The following is a 17,932-nucleotide window of genomic DNA, read 5'->3' as shown; positions in this document are numbered from 1 at the left end:
TGAGGACATCATGTTAAGTGGAATCAGTCAGTCACAGAAAGGCAAATGCAGTATGAATCTCCTTGTATGAGGAATATAAAGTAGCCACATTCATGGAAACTGAAGTAGAAAGTTTACCGTATCAGGGTCTGGAGGGAGGGAGGGTTGGGGAAAAGGGGACTTGTTGTTTAATGGGTATAGAGTTTCAGATTTGCAAGATAAAAAAGTTCTGGAGATTTGTTTCACAACACTGTGAATATACTTAACACTACTGAAGTGCACAGTTAACAATGGTCAAAATGGTAAATTTTATGTTGTGTATATTTTACCGCAGTAAAAAAGTTTATCCCCTCCACCTCATAAATAGAGGGTTTATTGAATGATAGGTTTTTAAATATGGAAACAAGATTATTCTGTAAGCTACAGACCACACTAGAACTCTGAGGTGAAGAACTCCTGACAGGTGAATTTGACTTTGTCCACCGTTCTACTACGGAATCCTTTATCAAGCTGAGCCTAAATATATGCTCCTCCCTGTGGTTTCACCCTCTGGTCCTACTTCTACCTCTTAAGTCTATAGGACAAGTCTAATCCCTTGCTGGGTGGTTGGTGGCAGTAGCCATGACTGACTGTGTGTCTCTCTTGGCCAGCACAGGACACACATTTGGATGTAGGCAGTGTTCCTCAGCAAGAGACAGAGAAAACAGGGCTCAGGGAGACAAGGGACCTGTTCCACCACCTGAGTAATGGAGGTGGGATTTGGAGGTGGGACACACCAGGTGTCCCTAACTCCAAAGCCCATGATTGTCATGCTAGACCAGACCGCCTCTGGGCCAGGTTCCTCCTCAGCCATCTTTTCTATGAACCCTTGGTCTTGGTCTTTTCTTCCGTGCCTTTGTTCTGCGTGCCTCCCCCTATCCCCCCAGCCTGTTCCTTCTCTTGTAGCAAACACCGGGGAAGTTCCCACCAAGTCTGGGCAAGCCCTCGCTCTCACTACAGATGCTGCCCACCTTTCCTGTAATGCCCAACTGGACCCCGCACCCTGCAGAGGGAGAGGGCCATTGGTGGAAATCCATTCCAAGGCCCCCGAAACCCTCTTCCCCACCACCTCCTCCCCTTGCTAAAAGCAGAAACCAGCCCCGTTCTCTCCTGCAGTATTTCCTCCTGGGAGTTCCTGCAAGGGAAGATGTTGCCATCCCAGGATCAACAGCCTGTTTGTTTAAAGGGCTTGTTACTGGTGCTTAATGCTATTTTGACAGATGAAAGTGAGTCAATTATAGCTGGAAATAGCTCTGGCTGCATACATTTCTTCTAGGTAGTAGCCCATTCCCTGTCCAAGGGACTATTTCTCTTTACCATGGGCTAGTCCTTCTCCTTCTCTCATCCCCTCTGACCCCCAAACCATGCAAAGACTGCTCCTTCCAGGCAGAGACAACAATTAAGGCATGGAGCCTAGATTCTGTGAGATGGGGGTTGCTGTGACAGACAGCAGGGATGAAGGGGATGCTCAAGTCAGGCCTCACAGGTCAAACTCCAGGATAAGGGATGTGACCCAGTGAGCCCTGTGACCATCAGGTGTCACTCTGCTCCATCAGCCACAAGTGTGGCCACTTCTTACTGAATGTCTTGCTCGGCTTTTCTTGGGGGTAATGGGTTTCTGTGCTGGCAACCCACCCTAATGAGACCAGGGCTGGTCACAGGCTCGGGGGACTCGGGGGTTACCTTTGTGAGGACAGCCAGACCCCTTTGTGGGTTGGTCAGAGAGCTTCCCAGGGTCACACTGAGTTATGCTCGGGCCCCAGTAAAGAGCCTTTCAATGTCAGTGGGGGTCCGTGTAGTGCATTAGCTGGTGCCACTAAGCAGGACAGTGAACTGCCATGTGGTTGGATGAGCAAAATGGATGCAAGGCCTGATCCCAAGCTGCAAGGTCAGGAGTGTGGAGAGGTGTATTTGTAACAGGCATCTCAAACTTAATATGCCCAAACTTAATAGCCCCAAACATGCACACCCATATGCTCAAGCTCTAATCCTAACAGCCATCCTGGATGTTTCTCTTTCTCGCCCTCCTTGAGGTCCTTAAATAGAACCCATCAGCGAATCCTGAGGCCTCTACTCCAAAGTTTCCAGCTGATCTGAGCCACCTGTTGCCTGTCTGCTACCATTACCCCAGTCTAAGCCACAATCAGTCCTGACGCAGACTATTGCAAGAGCTTCCAGCACATTTTCCTCCTTCCATCCTTGCCCCTCATGGTTTATTCCCCCCGAGCCACAATAGGAGGACTGTTCTCAACACAGCTCTCTGGGCAGGCACTACGGGTTGGGCAAAACTGGCATGCCGGAAGAAACCCACTTGCCAGCCCCCCTCCTTTCTCCAGGAAGGGAAGTGCAGAAAGGCCTGAGGGCTTGCTGAGTGGTAAGCTGGGCTGCAGGTGCATCCGGGAGAGGAATATTGCCCACCAAGCCCCTCCCAGACTCCCTGACGGCCCCCTGCCCCATGGAGAGGCCGCTCACCCGCGGACGGCGTGCAGCAGGCGCAGAGAGGGGTATGCAGTACGCACGTTGACGCGATGCTTCAGGATGAGCTCGTTGACCCACTCAACGCGCTCCTTGCCGCCCCTGGCCATGAAGGCGGGAATCCACAGGATGCTGCCATTGAGACTGTGCAGCCGCTGGAGCAGCTTCTCCCGCCAGGTGGCGTTGACCAAGTCCTCAAAGGCCCGTTGGATGACCGAGGGGTTCATGGTCACCAGGTCAGTCTTGAGCCCCACATCCCGCGCGTACTCCTGCACGGGGGCCAGGTTGCACCTGCCAGAGAGAAAGGCGTCACAGTTCTTTTGGGGAAGATGAGATGCTGCTGCCTATAGTTCATTTTATCCTACCTTTACCTCCTGTCCCCTCCTCCTCATCTTCCAGCACTGCCCCCCTTGCTCCCCCCCCTCCAGTCATCCCTGCTTCTTCTTCCCTGACACACACATTTACTAGGCTCTTACCACACACATAGAACTTCGCTAGTCCCTGGGGCTGTACAATGCGTGCCTTCTGGAGTTCCAGATCTAGTCAAGGAGGAAGGAGGCAAGCAAGCCAGCCCTCAGCCCACAAGGTAACCATGCTACAGGCAGGTGTGACCTGGCCACGTTAGGTAACAGTGAGGGCTCTGAAGGCACACTCCCAGGTTCAGAATCCACCTCTGCTACTTTCTACCTGTGTGATTCTGGGCAACCCGCTCAACCTCTCTGTGCTTCCTAAGAGCTTCCCTACAGCTCAGGAATATGCACAATGGTTTCTTTAGCTGCAACGGAGATCACAAGAGCACCCCCTCCCAGGGATTAAAGGAGTCACTACGTACCCAGTACTCAGAACACTGCTGGACCACACGAAGATCTCAATGTGAACTAGTGTCATGTTATTACGGGAAGGAGGAGCATTAGGTGGTATTCTCAGAGGCGGTGACCACTGAGGGAAATCTAGAAGGATGGATGAGCATTAGTCCCTTTGTGGATGAGGCAATTAGAAGAGTGTTTCTCCAGCTTGCAGAGCGGAAGAATCACCTCAGGCGGTAGTTAAAAATACAGATTCCTGAGGTCTCTCACCTGGGGACCCAGATTCAACAGGTGAGCTGAGGAACTGACACTTTTACAAGCCTGTCAGGTAATTCTTATGACCAGGCAGTTTAGGAAACACTGTGCATTGTAGGCACAAGAAATGTATCTAAGGGCATAGAGGTGGCAAACAGTGTGGGTATCTGGGGGCGAGGCAAGTGATTTGCTCTGCCTGGGGCATAGTGTGTGGAGGAGACAAAGCTGGAGAGGCAAGCAGAGACTGCATGTCACAGATGTGGTTCCAAGGGCAAAAGGGAGCCACAGAAGATTCTTGAGCAGGAGAGTAACACAACAAATTTGCATTTTAGGCAACAGATAGACAACAATAAGATGAAGTTGTAGTACGTATTGGGTTGGATGGAATTGGGTCTGGGAGGACAAACTATAAAAGGCCATTGCAATTTCGTGCTGAACTCGACAGGGACCCTGGGTGGGCAACCTCTGATATCTCACCAGAGGCCTGCTTTGTGGGGAACCTTCCCACCTTCATGGGTCCAGCTTGGGTGTGCACCCTGGGGTGGCCACAGGGGACACCTGGCTGCTTCCTGCATGGAGGATTTGATGGTGGAACAGCCTTTTGACTAATGGAATTAAGTCTGAGCTACTAGAATAAGTGTTTATAGAACAGAGGCTAGAGACATGAAGACCAGGGCCACAGGTCATTGCCAAATGATGAGATCCAGAGAGACACCACTCACCGTCCTTGCAAGCCAGGACTTTCTTCCTTTAACATTTGGGGAGAAAAAGTAGGATGATCAGAAAGAAAACTAACATCCTTGCGCTCCCGGTGTGTGCCAGCCCCTGGTCCTTTAACATAGGTCGGCTCATTTTATTCAGACTCAGTATTAATCACCCTCACTTTACAGATGAGGAAATCAAGGCCAGAATGTGCAACGTAACTTGCTCAGAAGCCCAGCGTTAGTAAGAGAACCTCCAGGATTCAGTCTCTGATGTGTCTGACTCAAAAGCCTGTTTGTGCTCAGACTAGACCCCCTAAAATATCCACTGTCCCCATCCTCACCCTGACCTTGCTATCTCTGACTGTGGCTACACTCTACAAGGGGGAGGAAATGCTTTGGGACACCTTCAGGGGCCCCTGCCTCAGATGCCAGAGAAACGGAGTATCATTATCATGGCCACCAGTTTGGGACAATTATCCCTACTGTCCTGAAGCCTGGCTAAACCAGGCTTCCAAGACCTTCCTGAGAGCCTGGGGCCTCCCCCGGGGCCAACCTCCAGGTCCTGAGAGCAGAGGGGAGTGGATTCAATGTGGTTCAGATCTACTGAGTCTATCATGGACCAGTGGGGGCTGCAGGAGAGGCAGAGAAGGAAGTGATGTGGAGCCTGCCCCCAATAGGCTTCCAGATTCTTCAGGGGAGAAGAAACGGGCAAGTGCATGCCCAGCTACAATACTGGTCAGTCGGGGTGTCGTCCAAGTGCCCTACTGCAGACTCTGGAGGAGCCCTGGGGCTGCGAGCAACCTGAGACAGGCTCCCCACCTCATTCAACATGGGACCCAGCTCATGGCAGGTGTTCCAGGCAGGGGAGGGCTTCGAGGGCCAGGCTAGTCCCATGACCATGTCTCAGGGTCACTTCCTGAGTGAAGATGATGGGGGCAGCTCTGTCCTGCTGTGCCCCTCCCTCACAGGGCAATTTTCCTTATGGGGGTGGTGGTAGGGGGGAATCAGGTTGGGAGTAAGCTTGATCTAACAGCAAGCCAGGCCTCCCAGAGCAAATTCTGGGTGGGGGGGTCTGTAGGTAGGTTGCACTGCTTTGATAGGCATGACTCTGGGCTGGAAAGGAATCTGTCCCTTCCAGAAACAGGCTTGGCCACAGGTACAGGGGAGGGGCAATCTGCCGGGGAGAGAGGCGGCTCATGTTTGGCTCTGAGCCAGACTGCCTAGACCCACAGCCTGAGCCTGGTCACCCGAGTGCGTGCTGTGGACCTGTGGCTCTCTGCATCTCAGAAGCCAGCCCAAAATGGAACATTCCTGATAGGGTTGTTGCAAGAATTACCTAAGGCAATAAACACGAAGTGCATCGAATTATACCTGGTACATGCTAAGTGCCTAATGAGCATGATGAGGGTGGTGATTGGTCTGTGAAGGGGCATTGGTTCATTAGGTTCTCCCTATCGAAGGTGAGTGTGCACGTGTGTATGTGTTTGTGTGAGTGAGTGTGTGAGGGTGAGCACACAATGAAGTTTTCATCCGCAAACATCTGGGAATTTATTCTGTACATAGATGACCCCGAGTCAGGCAGTCTCCTCAACCTGCCATTGCAGGCCCACGGGGATGCTGCGGGGACCAGCCCTCCCGTCCGGCCCCAGGTCCAGCAGCACCATATGTTGGCAGCGGGCTCAGTGAAGCCCCAGCCTCCGCGATCCATGAATCTAGTTATTCTCGCTTCCGTGCCTTTCCTCATGCTCCTTCCTCCTGCTCACCTTTTTCATTTGCCAACGTCGGCCAACTCGAATGCCACTTCTTCCAGAAGCCTGCCCTGAACTCCCCCAGGAAGGCTGAGCGTTTTGCAAGCTCATTGCATTTTGCATGCAGGGCATCTTCCCACTGTTCAGGGTAGAGTGTTCTGAGAGGGGGCAAGGTCTCGGTGTCTCCCACACAGAGGAGGGGCCCAGTTAACACGGAGCAAGGCAAAGTGATGAAGACTTCAATTGACAGAGACCGAGAACATCCCATCAGGCCCCACCCCTGATGACTCCACCCTTGAATGCGCTCCCGCTGACTCCTGGGCTGGTCAGGGTTTGCGGGCCCTGGGCCAGAGCACAGACGGTATTCCTAACAGAAGGACCTCAAACACAGCTAGTCCAGCCTGCTCGGTCTACAGGTGGTTAAACTGAGGTCCAGAAAGGGGAGTGACACACTCCCAAGTCATGTGACAAATGAGCAGCTGAGCCAAGACCGGACTCTGACACCACACTGCTCATCTCGCTGTCAGTGCCCCCAGAGGGAAACCACTGGCTGGAATGTGTCCTTGCCTCTGGAAAGTGCTAGGGCAGGGCGAGGTGGAGCATGCAAACAAGGAAGAGGCATGGCTTATACGTGTGACACCAAGCCAGGAAGGCCTCCGGCTCCATGCTGCCTGGCACCCCCTACTCTTACCCTCTGCCAGCACCTTTAACACCCCCACCACTGCACCCTCACCCCTGCTCTGGCTTCCATCAGACACCTGCCCTGCTTCTTCCCCCTTGCATTCCCCCCTCTGTCCCTGAGTCTGTAGACTGGAGGGCTTTGACAATGGGGGCTGAGCCACGGGCTACACCAGGCACACGCAGAATCTGACAAAGGCTAACAAGCTAAACCAAGTTCGGCTGCTTCCGTCACAGTGAATGCAGGAGTAAACACAGCGTCTGGGGCGCCTGGGTGGCTCAGTCGTTAAGCGTCTGCCTTCGGCTCAGGTCATGATCTCAGGGTCCTGGGATCGAGCCCCACATCTGACTCCCTGCTCCATGGGAAGCCTGCTTCTCCCTCTCCTACTCCCCCTGCTTGTGTTCCCTCTCTCGCTGTGTCTCTCTCTGTCAAATAAATAAAATCTTAAAAAAAAAAAAAAAAAGAGTAAACACAGCGTCTAATCCCACGTCCTGAGGTTCAGGGTGCTCTGTGAGCAGGCCGCTTCCCAAAGCCCCAGGACGAGGCTCTCTTTGCATCAGGACAGCCCCGGAGGAAACGTGAGATGTGGTATGCCCTTCTGCCAGGGCTGGGGCACTGTTTGGGATGAAACTCGAGGCTCTGTGTGCCCTACTTCTGAGCAGGGGACAGCAAGGCCTTGTTCCAAGTCTGTCTGGATTGGGGGTCAGGTATCAGGGCCATTGGTAACTGAGTCCAAATGGGTCCCAGGAGACTGAACAAAGAGCTGATATTTCAGGGAGAATAATGGTCAAGTCCAAGTTTCTCTGCCACCCCCTCACTGCCCAGATTTTGACTACAGGATAATAGTTACTAGCAGAGAACCACCTTCGAGAACACTTATAAGAGGTTTGCAAACTTGAACCGACAACTGGCTGGCCTAGGCTTTATCTAGGGGTTGGCAAGCTTTTTCCGCAAAGGGCTGGATACTATTTTCAGATTCTGGCATATGCTCTCTCTGTTGCAACACTTCAACTCTGCCCTACTAATTTAGCCATTGAGGATATGAAAATGAATGGGCATGACTATGTTCCAATAAAACTTTATTGATAAAAACAGGCTGTAGGCCATAGTCTGCCTACTTCTGTGCCAGGTTAGGGATTCTCAACCTTGGCTGTACACCAGAAGGGTTTGGGTTCCCTGGGCTACATCCTGCTGACCCCTCAGATTGACTTAACTGGTCTGGGGTGCAGTCTGGACACTGGGACTTTTACAGGCACCTCAAGAAATTCTAATGCACAAAGCTGAGAACGGGGACTAACCTAAGCAGTGTCTCTTGTTTCAACCTCTCGGGACAACTGGCCATGCTCCACTTAAGTCTACCTGTCCCTTTGGGCCCAGAGCCCCTGCTACGATTACCTTATGACAAAGCTGTGCGTGTCAATCTCCGGCCCACAGCCGCTGTTCAGCAAGACCCCCGAGTTGCCCACAATGGCACAAGTCCCGAAGTGCTTGTTCTTCAGGGGAGAGGTTCTGGGGAGGAGATCGTAGAGGTTCTGGGACACGTTCATTGTGCTGTCACGGTCGAAGATGTAATGAATGATGTCTCCGGGCTTCAGGGTCCCCTTGAGGACAGAGATGTCTTTTTCGGCATCCAAGAACTTCAAGATTTGCTTCCTACAGAAACCAAACGCACATGAGGAAAAAGTCTCCCTGTTGCCAACTGCCTTTTGTCAAACCAGCTTCTCCTGTCCTCTGTCCCCCTGTGGCCAGATGCAGACAGCACACAGGTGAAGCTGAGTTCAGGTGCCCTCTGAGAATGGGTTCTAGGTGGGGCGTATCAGAAACAGCCCAGAGGCAACTAAGGTGGGGCCAGTCTGGTTTTTGTGGTTACAGCCTCTTCCTATGAGAGCTGATAACTGCCCAGGGAAATGACTCCATTAGGACATAGTGTGAACTCATCACAGAAGGCCCTGGAAGGAAGGGTGATCCACCATTCTGGTTTGCCCAGGACAGCCTGCTTTTGGTACTGAAAATCCCACGTCCCAGGGAACCCCTGTCTTGGACATTTCCAAACAGTGGTCACCATACATCACACTCCCCTCTCGGTGGGATTTGGGGCCAGCATCTGACAGGGGGTCCTGAACCAGGATTAGGAAGCCAGGATGACACCTGTCTCTCACTCCCCAGTGGTCTATTTTCTTCCACAAAAATCTTCTCTGGGCAAAGGGATATCCCATGGGGTGAACGGGAGTGTGGAGACTGTGAGGTGTGTCAACTCTCCCTTTGAGAGACGGAGAACATGGCCTGCTGTCCCTGAGCTGGTCCATTCTGTGGAGTGTGCTGTCCTGCCCCCCGCTGCTGTCTAGTTTGGGGTTTGTAAAAATTGATCCTCTCTGGTCCCTCAGAGAAATTCCTTTGTGCTGTTTCAGAACAAAGGTGAGCAAAGGACAGCTCCCTAGGCTCCAGGATGACTTTGATTTAGGGGGAATGCTCTAGAATCATCTAGCAAAGTACACAGAGGGAATGGGGTGTGGTCAGAAAAAGGATTGGTGTCTTCTTAGAATCACCTGGGGAGATTTACTCAAACCACTCAGGCCTAGCTGGGGGATCCTAGCCAGGGGTGGGGGTGTTTACTGTCTGAATCTCCTAAGAGATCTTGAGAAATGATTCCAGTCAGAGAGAGAAAGAAATTTGGTCCCCACATTAGCCTACATGAACTTCATTTCCTGCAGCAAGCCCCTATCGAGCATAGATAAAATGATGCCAGTCTTATTTTCCACAGAGCCTGGAGGGACAACACTTCTACCTGCACTTTGCCAATGTGCGAATTTGCAAGATGGTTGCCCCATTGTGCAGATGGTAACACTGATGCTTGAGAGCCTGTAGGACTGGAGACGTTGACCACCAGCGGTGTGTCCTAGTAAGGTGCCCATTCAAGCTCTCAGGGAACTATAAAGAATTCAGAAGCTTTGGGCTCCAAAGATACAAAAGTAGGGACCCGAAAGGGTACGTGCACCCCGATGTTTATAGCAGCAATGTCCACAATGGCCAAACTGTGGAAAGAGCCAAGATGTCCATCGACAGATGAATGGATAGAGAAGATGTGGTATATATATACAACGGAATATTATGCAGCCATCAAAAGGAATGAGATCTTGCCATTTGCAACGACGTGGATGGAACTGGAGGGTATTATGCTGAGCGAAATAAGTCAAACAGAGAAAGACATGTATCATATGACCTCACTGATATGAGGAATTCTTAATCTCAGGAAACAAACTGAGGGTTGCTGGAGTGGGGGGTGGGGTGGGAGGGATGGGGTGACTGGGTGATGGACACTGGGGAGGGTATGTGTTCTGGTAAGCGCTGTGAATTGTGCAAGACTGTTGAATCTCAGATCTGTACCTCTGAAACAAATAATGCAATATATGTTAAGAAAGAAAAAAAGAAGAAGAAGAATGTAGCAGGAGGGGAAGAATGAAGGGGGGGAAATCGGAGGGGGAGAAGAACCATGAGAGACAATGGACTCTGAAAAACAAACTGACGGTTCTAGAGGGGAGGGGGTTGGGAGGATGGGTTAGCCTGGTGATGGGTATTGAGGAGGGCACGTTCTGCATGGAGCACTGGGTGTTATGCACAAACAATGAATCATGGAACACTATATCTAAAACTAATGATGTAATGTATGGGGATTAACATAACAATAAAAAATTTTAAAATAAATAAATAAATAAATAAATAAAACAGTTTTTTTCCTTTATGGCAAAATGCCATAAACTTAGTACAAATACTAATAACAGATTAAGGGAAATGTCTGCAAAGTGCACCTCACATGCCCCGTCTCAATTAATACCCTGGTCAAGTGAGCCTTCTTGCTCTCCTAAAATCCAGTGTCACACAGAGGTAAGTACTAAAGAAATACAGCTCTGAATCAAAGCTCAGAAAAAGAATTTTATTGAATAAATAGCTCAGGGAGGGGGACGGAACCAGAGTCTACAAAGGAAAGGTTACAACACCCAGAAAAACGTCCTTTAAAAGAATGGTTAGCCCATCTATCTTCCCCACATCCCAAAGTGGAGCTGCTGCCCTCAATCTTCTCTCTACATGTGCCCCTCATTGATTCTTCTCTTTATGCTTCCTGCCTTCTTGGGATGTGTCACTATTATGTAGACACCCCATCATGGCTGCTAACAATACTGTCTCTCACAGTTATCCCTGGAGGGGTGTAGTTGAGGTGACACGTGTGAGAGGAAAAGAGTAATATTTTATACCTGTCCAATATGGACTAATTTACAGATGAGAAAGTGACAGCAGATTTTAAGTATCTTAGTCCAAAGTCATGTCTCGAAAACCCAAGCACTCACCCATTACTCTAACCTGCCATCAACAAAAGACTGAGATACCTAACACAAAAATAACTCTTACAAATCAGAGGGGAAAACCACCTTAATGGAAAAATTTGCAGAGAACATGCACAAGCAAATTAGGGAAGAAAAACAAATTGAAAAAGATGTTCAAGCTCACTAGTAATAAAATGAATGGAAATTAAAACAATATTTCAGCTAGCAGATGAGCAAAGATTTTTTTAATTAATTACAGCCAGTGTTGGCGAGGGTATGGAGGGAAAGGAACTCCCACACTGCTGGCGAGAGTAACGGAAGAAAAATTAGGTAATACCTCTCCAAATTTAAAATTAGCATACATTTGACCCTGTGATGCTGCTTTGAGCAATTTATCCTAACGAATTCATCAGACAAGTAGGAAAGAAATATGTACAAGAATGTTTACAAAGCCTGGTTTTAATAGTAAAACATGAAAACAATTTAATGCATCCACAGGGGATTGTACGATAGAGAGAGAGAGGGGGAGAGAAATACTGACTATGGCTCTCCATTGGAGAACCCCTCCACTGACTGCCTTGCCTACTGGATCACAAGTGACATTGGGCAAACAGAGGCTCACTCAGCAGGACCAGATCCTGTTCCTGTAAGACTCACAGCAGGGAGCCCCAAGGCAGAGCAGGGGCTCTCTGCATGTCCTGGGAAGGAGGAGGTGTTGAGTTTCTCCAAGCCCCTCATCTTCAGAGGACTAAGTGAGGCATTAGAGAAAGGCTGGAGTGTTCCTCTAGTGGAGGTCTTACCACATGAAAACATGAAGAGCAGAGAAAGGAGGTTCCCTCTACGCCCATCCTAAAATAGATATATAGTCACGGAAGAAAGTCTAGAGATGGATAGCTATCAGAAAGTGGGGGAGTGCTTATCTCTGAGCAGTGGACCCATTTCTTTTTCTTCTTTAATCTACTATTCTAGCATGTTGGGTTTGTGAGAGAATCAGAGTCAGACATGTGGTTGCCTACTGCAGAAAAAGAAGGGAGGGAAAATCAACGTCTTTTGCATACCTACTATGTACTGGGCTGGGCGGTCTATCTGCCTTGCCTCCAAGTATATAAGTTGGCCACTTTAGGATGCTTCCCCAGTGAGAGAGCAGCCAGAACCTTCACCACTGAGGAATGCAGGACGAAGTAGAATGCTGTCAGTCAGCAGGCCTGCAGTGACTACAGAGGGGAGGAGCAAGGTGAGCCACTGAAGGCAGAGGTTGCAGAGGAGATGGCCCAAGCCAGTGGCCAGATGGAAAGTGAAGAGAGATCTGCAAGGCCTACAAGATCCCACATAGGGCCTAGCCAATAGGGGTTGGGGTAGAAATGGGCCTCACTTTTGACAAGCAATAGATACCAGTAAGATACTCACTGAGCAGGCAGCACAAAGATCCTCTTCAGGTGAGTCATCAAAAATCCAGATGATGGCAAAAAGACCCTCCATGAACCAGCTGCCCACCTTGTTGGCATGAAATCACATACACCTTTACCTACACCCAGACGCCATCTTGAAAAGTTGGAGAATAGAGAAAAGCATTCAAAAGAAGAAAAATTGGCCCAGAAGTTTGAACACAGAATTTGATCAGATATTTATAGATGAGAGAACTAACTCATGAGAGCTGTTACAAGACTACAAGACTGTGTAAAAAAGAATTTTAAATTATATCTGGTATTTGACTAGCATATGGAGGAAAAGGAATGCCCGTACTCGGCTGATAAAACAGTAACTGAAGAAAAATTAGGTAATACCTCTCCAAATTTAAAATCAGCATACATTTGACCCTGTGATTCTGTTTCTGGTAATTTATCCTAACAAGTTCATCAGACAGCAAGCAAGAAAGAAATACAACCCTGCTTATAGAGCACTGTTACAGTGAAAGAGTCCTCAATCTCTACTAGAATTGGCAGTAACTGACAATCCCAGATGTTTTCTCACATCTGAGCTGTTAATTTCTACCATATCATTTCCACAATACATTAGTTGTATTTAAAGGGGAAAAAAAGGAGAGGGATTAAATGCTTTGCTAGTTGACCTCTACTGGCACCCTGTGAAGACTTGAGGAACATTTCTAGAACAAGAAAATGATGTGTGAGTCTTGTTGCAGGAGGACATGGGCGAGGTGTTAGAGGCAACTCACACCATACCTTCAGGTAAGCCTATAAGGATTTTGTTCCTACGCTTTGGCCTTGCTTTTCCTCACATTGGGGTGTGTTTAATGTGATTTTCTTTTTCTTTTATTTTATTTTACTTTAGAGAGAGAGCACGCACAATGGGGAGGGACAGAGGGAGAGGGAGAGAGAGTCTGAAGCCGACTCCACCCTGAGCACAGAGACCCACATGGGGCTCGATCCCACAACCCTGATATAATAACCTGAGCCAAAACCAAGTCAGACGCCTAACTGACTGCACCACCCAGGTGCCCCTAATGTGATTTTCATGTAAGAGAGTGTTTTCAGCACACAGGATTTGTTGCCTGCCCAATTCTTTTCCTTTTCTTCCTTTACTGCCAGCAGAGCAAAGCCCAGGTCTCCCTCAAAGTAGAGCATGTAATTTGACACCCCCAACAAAAAGCTGGGACCCTAAAAGCTATCCCTTAGTGTCAGAATGATCTAGAAATAAACCCACCCCTTGAGGACTACAAGGAAAATAACCTGTCTTAAACCTCTGTGGTGAGTAGAGAAGAAAAAACATCTCCCCTGAGACTTTGTAATCTCAAGTCTGACTCATGCAGGTTCACAGGCTGAAATAAAATTACCTGCTCGATTTAAAGAACCTCAAGGAGAGAATGTAGTTCAAATAGTCCTGGGTGGGTGATTCCCCAGAGACCTGACAGCAAGCAATGCCTCCTCTATCTGAGGGAAGCCATCTTCAACTCAGCCCTCAGAGCACTTCCTCAGATAAAGATACAAAAATATGAGTTCACAATCGACAACAAGAAATCATGAACCAGAGCCAGCTGAAAAAACAGCAGACTGAAACCCAAAAACATGGTAGATAAAGGGATTATTGGACACAGAATATAAAGTAAGCTTAATATGTTTTTAAAAAGTAAAGGCAAGTCAAGTAAGGAACAAGCATAACTAAAAAGGGTGAAGCAGATTTGAAGAAAAATGAACAGAACCTCTAGAAATGAAAAATATAATAATCAAAATTGCAAATATATTGCAGAAACACTATACACCCGCTACAGCAACTAAACTTAAAAAGACTGGCAATATCAAGTGTTGACATGGATGTGGAACAACTGAAATGCTCATACATTCTCAGTAGGAATACGAAATGGCATGGAAAGTTTGGCAAATGTTCTAGCAGTGTTTTATAAAGTTAAATATACATTTACCCTACGATCCAGAAATCCTACTCCAAGGTATTTATTTATAAGAAGTGAAACATATGTCCACACAAAGACCTGTAAGCAAGTGTTCACGGCATTTTTATTCATAATAGCCAAAAACTGGAAACAACTCAAATTCTGTCAATTGAAGAATGGATAAATTGTGGTACATCCATACAATGGGATACTCTTCAGCAATAAAATAGAATGAACTACTGATAAACGGATGACTCTCAAAAACATGCTAAGTGAAAGAAGCCAAATCAAAAAGCTGTATATACTGGGCGCCTGGGTGGCTCAGTTGGTTAAGCGACTGCCTTCGGCTCAGGTCATGATCCTGGAGTCCCTGGATCGAGTCCCGCATCGGGCTCCCTGCTCGGCAGGGAGTCTGCTTCTCCCTCTGACCCTCCCCCCTCTCATGTACTCGCTCTCTCTCTCATTCTCTCTCTCAAATAAATAAATAAAATCTTAAAAAAAAAAAAAGCTGTATATACTGTATGATTCCATTTACATGGCATTCTGGAAAAAACAAAACTATAAAGAATGAAAATAAATCAGTGGTTTCCAGGAGCTGGGAGAGGATAGAGGGAATTGATTATGAAAGATCTGGAGGAAAGTTTTTGAGGGGATGGAAATGCTCTATGTATTGATTGTGGTGATGATTACACTATTGTATAATTTTGTCAAAACTGATCAAACCAAACAACTAAAAATGGTGAATTTTACTGGCTGTAAGTTATATATCAATAAACCTACCTTTAAAAAAAGATAACATTGGGGGCGCCTGGATGGCTCAGTTGGTTAAGCGGCTGCCTTTGGCTCAGGTCATGATCCTGGGGTCCTGGGATTGAGCTCCATGTCGGGCTCCCTGCTCAGCCGAGAGCCTGCTTCTCCCTCTCCCTCTGCCTACTTGTGCTCTCTATCTCTCTGTCAAATAAATAAAATCTTTAAAAAATAAATAAATAAATAAATAAATAAATAAATAAATAAATAAAAATTTAAAAAGATAACATTGGAAATTTCTTTTCTAAAAACACACTGCAGAGGTGGAGCACCTTAGACAGCTGAAGAGAGAACTAATTAACTGGAAGTTACAGCGGAATAAATTATCTAAAAGGCAGCACATGGAGAAACAGATGGTAAGTATGAAAGAAAAAATAAGAAATATAGGGACAAGAGTAGCCTCATATACATCTAATCAGAGCCCAGAAGAGAGACATAACCTACAAGACTCCTCAGCTTCAGTCTTTCTCCACGTGGCCCTCTAACCATAAAGAAAATGTATTTAAAAATAAGACATAACACCCCGAATCAATACAACTACGAAGTATCTAAAAAAAAATCTTCACAAGGGCACCTGGGTGGCTCAGTCGCTTAGGCATCTGACTCTTGATTTTGGCTCAGGTCATGATCTCAGGGTGGTGGTCAACCCCATGTGGGACTTCCCACTTTGTGGGGAGTCTGCTTGAGATTCTCTCTCCTTCTCCCTATGCCCTTCCCCCCCAAAATAAATAAATCTTTAAAAAAAAAAAAAGAAAGAAAAAGCTTCATCAAGAACATACAAGACATTTATGGAGAAACTTTAAAATTCAATAAAGAATAGAAGGGGGCGGAGCAAGATGCCAGAGGAGTAGGAGACCTGGATTTCCTCTGGTTCCAGGAATTCAGCTGGATAGGGATCAAACCATTCTGAACACCTACAAACTCAACAGGAGATCGAAGAAAAGAAGAGCTACAACTCTCTGAACAGAAAAGCGACCACTTTCTGGAAGGTAGGACGTGCGGAGAAGTGAATCCGAGGCGATATTCGGGAGGATAGACGGCGGGGGAGGGGCCTCCGTCGGCCGCTTCTGGCAAGTGATAGAGCCGCGGAGCACAAAATCAGAACTTTTAGAAGTCTGCTCCGCTGTGGGACGTCACTCTGGTGGCGAAGTGGAGGGTGGAACCCTCGCGGGACAGTGTGGTCTCAGGACCCTCGGGGTCACAGGAAGACCGGGGGTGCCTGAGTGCGGCAGAGCTCCCAGGTATCGGAGCAGGGAAGCCGGCTGCAGAGACAGAGCCCAGGCGCGGGCTCTCAGCTCGGGGTTGTCATAAACCGTGATCCACGGCACAGTCGGGCCACTGCTCCTCCAGCAGGGACCCAACAAGCGGCAGATCCGGGGAGACTCCCCTTCCTCCCCCGGGAGGAGAGGTGCGGGAGTGCACTGCAGGGATCTGCTGGGTTTGGAGACTCCACCCGGGGTCGGGTGCCAGATAGAAAGGCGCGGTCACAGGCCGGGTGAGCACGGAGTGAGGCTGGAGACCAGGGAGACGGGAGTGACTGACTGCTTTTCTCTGGGGGCTCGCTGAGGAGCGGGGCCCCGAGTTCTCGGCTCCTCCGGGGCGGAGACTGGGAGGCCTCCATTTTCACTCTCCGCCTCCAAAGCTGTACGGAAAGCTTGCAGGGAACAAAAGCTCCGGAGAGCAAACCCGAGCAGAATACTTAGCCCGGACTGGACAAGGGCGGAGCAATTCCGCCTCCGGCAAAGACATTTGGGAACCATGGCAACAGGCCCCTCCCCCAGAAGATCAGCAAGAACAGCCAGCCAAGACCAAGTTTACCGATCAAAGCGAATGGCAGAACTCCAGCGCTAGGGGAATACTGCACATAGAATCCATGGCTTTTTTAACATGATTCTTTAGTCTTTCAAAGATAATTTTTTTAACTGTCTTTTCTTTTTCTTTTTCCCTTTTTCAACCAACATCTTATCAATCCCTTTTGTAAAAAACATTTTTATTTTTCATTTTTAGAGTCATATTCTATCACTTCATAGTAGTTACCCTTATTTTTGGCATATACATATAAGTTGTTCTTTCTTTAAAATTTTGAGATACAGTTTATCCTAACAGATCAAAATATACCCTAAATCTCTAGTGTATGGCTTTGTTCTAGTCTTCTGCCTGATCACATTGTCTTCCTTTTTTTTTCTTTTTTTTTAATCCTCTTTTCTTTTTTCAAACAACTTCTTAGCTTATCAATTCCTTTTTAAAAAATTTTTATAATTTTCGTCTTTACAGTCATTCCATCCCTTCATCATATCAACCCTTATTTTTGTACACATATAAGTTTTTCTTTCTTTAAAATTTTGGGAGGCACTTTCTTCTAACAGACCAAAATACACCCACAATCTAGTGTGTGGCACTGATCTATACACCAGCCTGATCATATTTGATCATATTCTGTTTTATTTGTTTTCTTCTGTTTTTGTTTGTTTTTATCTTTTTCTTTTTTCTCTCTTTCCCTTTCTTTTCCCCTGGCTTCAGGTCTTTTCTGATTTGTTTAGAGTATATTTTCTGGGGACATTGTTACCCTGTTAGCATTTTGTTCTCTCATTCATCTATTCTCCTCTGGACAAAATGACAAGATGGAAAAATCACCTCAACAAAAAGAACAAGAGGCAGTACCGACTGCCAGGGACCTACTCAAGACGGACATTAGTACGATGTCAGACATAGAATTCAGAACGATGATTTTAAAGATACTAGCTGGGCTTGAAAAAAGCATGGAAGTTATTAGAG

The 17,932-nt window shown here is 47.6% G+C and overlaps 1 protein-coding gene across 1 annotated transcript in view; it reads right to left on the bottom strand.

Annotated features, from left to right (window-relative positions):
• The window catches only part of ST8SIA2 (ST8 alpha-N-acetyl-neuraminide alpha-2,8-sialyltransferase 2), a 91,030-nt gene that overhangs the window by 14,108 nt on the left and 58,990 nt on the right, over positions 1-17,932 (bottom strand). The window contains exons 4-5 of the mRNA XM_032392126.1: positions 8,081-8,338; positions 2,491-2,784 (exon numbers count right to left, since the gene is read on the bottom strand). Of these exons, the coding sequence (XP_032248017.1) occupies positions 2,491-2,784; positions 8,081-8,338 (552 nt within the window). The remainder of the gene's footprint in view (positions 1-2,490; positions 2,785-8,080; positions 8,339-17,932) is intronic.

The sequence above is a fragment of the Phoca vitulina genome, unplaced genomic scaffold, assembly GCF_004348235.1.
Source record: "Phoca vitulina isolate PV1807 unplaced genomic scaffold, GSC_HSeal_1.0 scaffold65, whole genome shotgun sequence".
In the NCBI taxonomy this organism is placed as follows: domain Eukaryota; kingdom Metazoa; phylum Chordata; class Mammalia; order Carnivora; family Phocidae; genus Phoca; species Phoca vitulina.
Note: the sequence above shows the minus strand (reverse complement) of the source record. Positions and strands in the feature narration are given on the sequence as shown.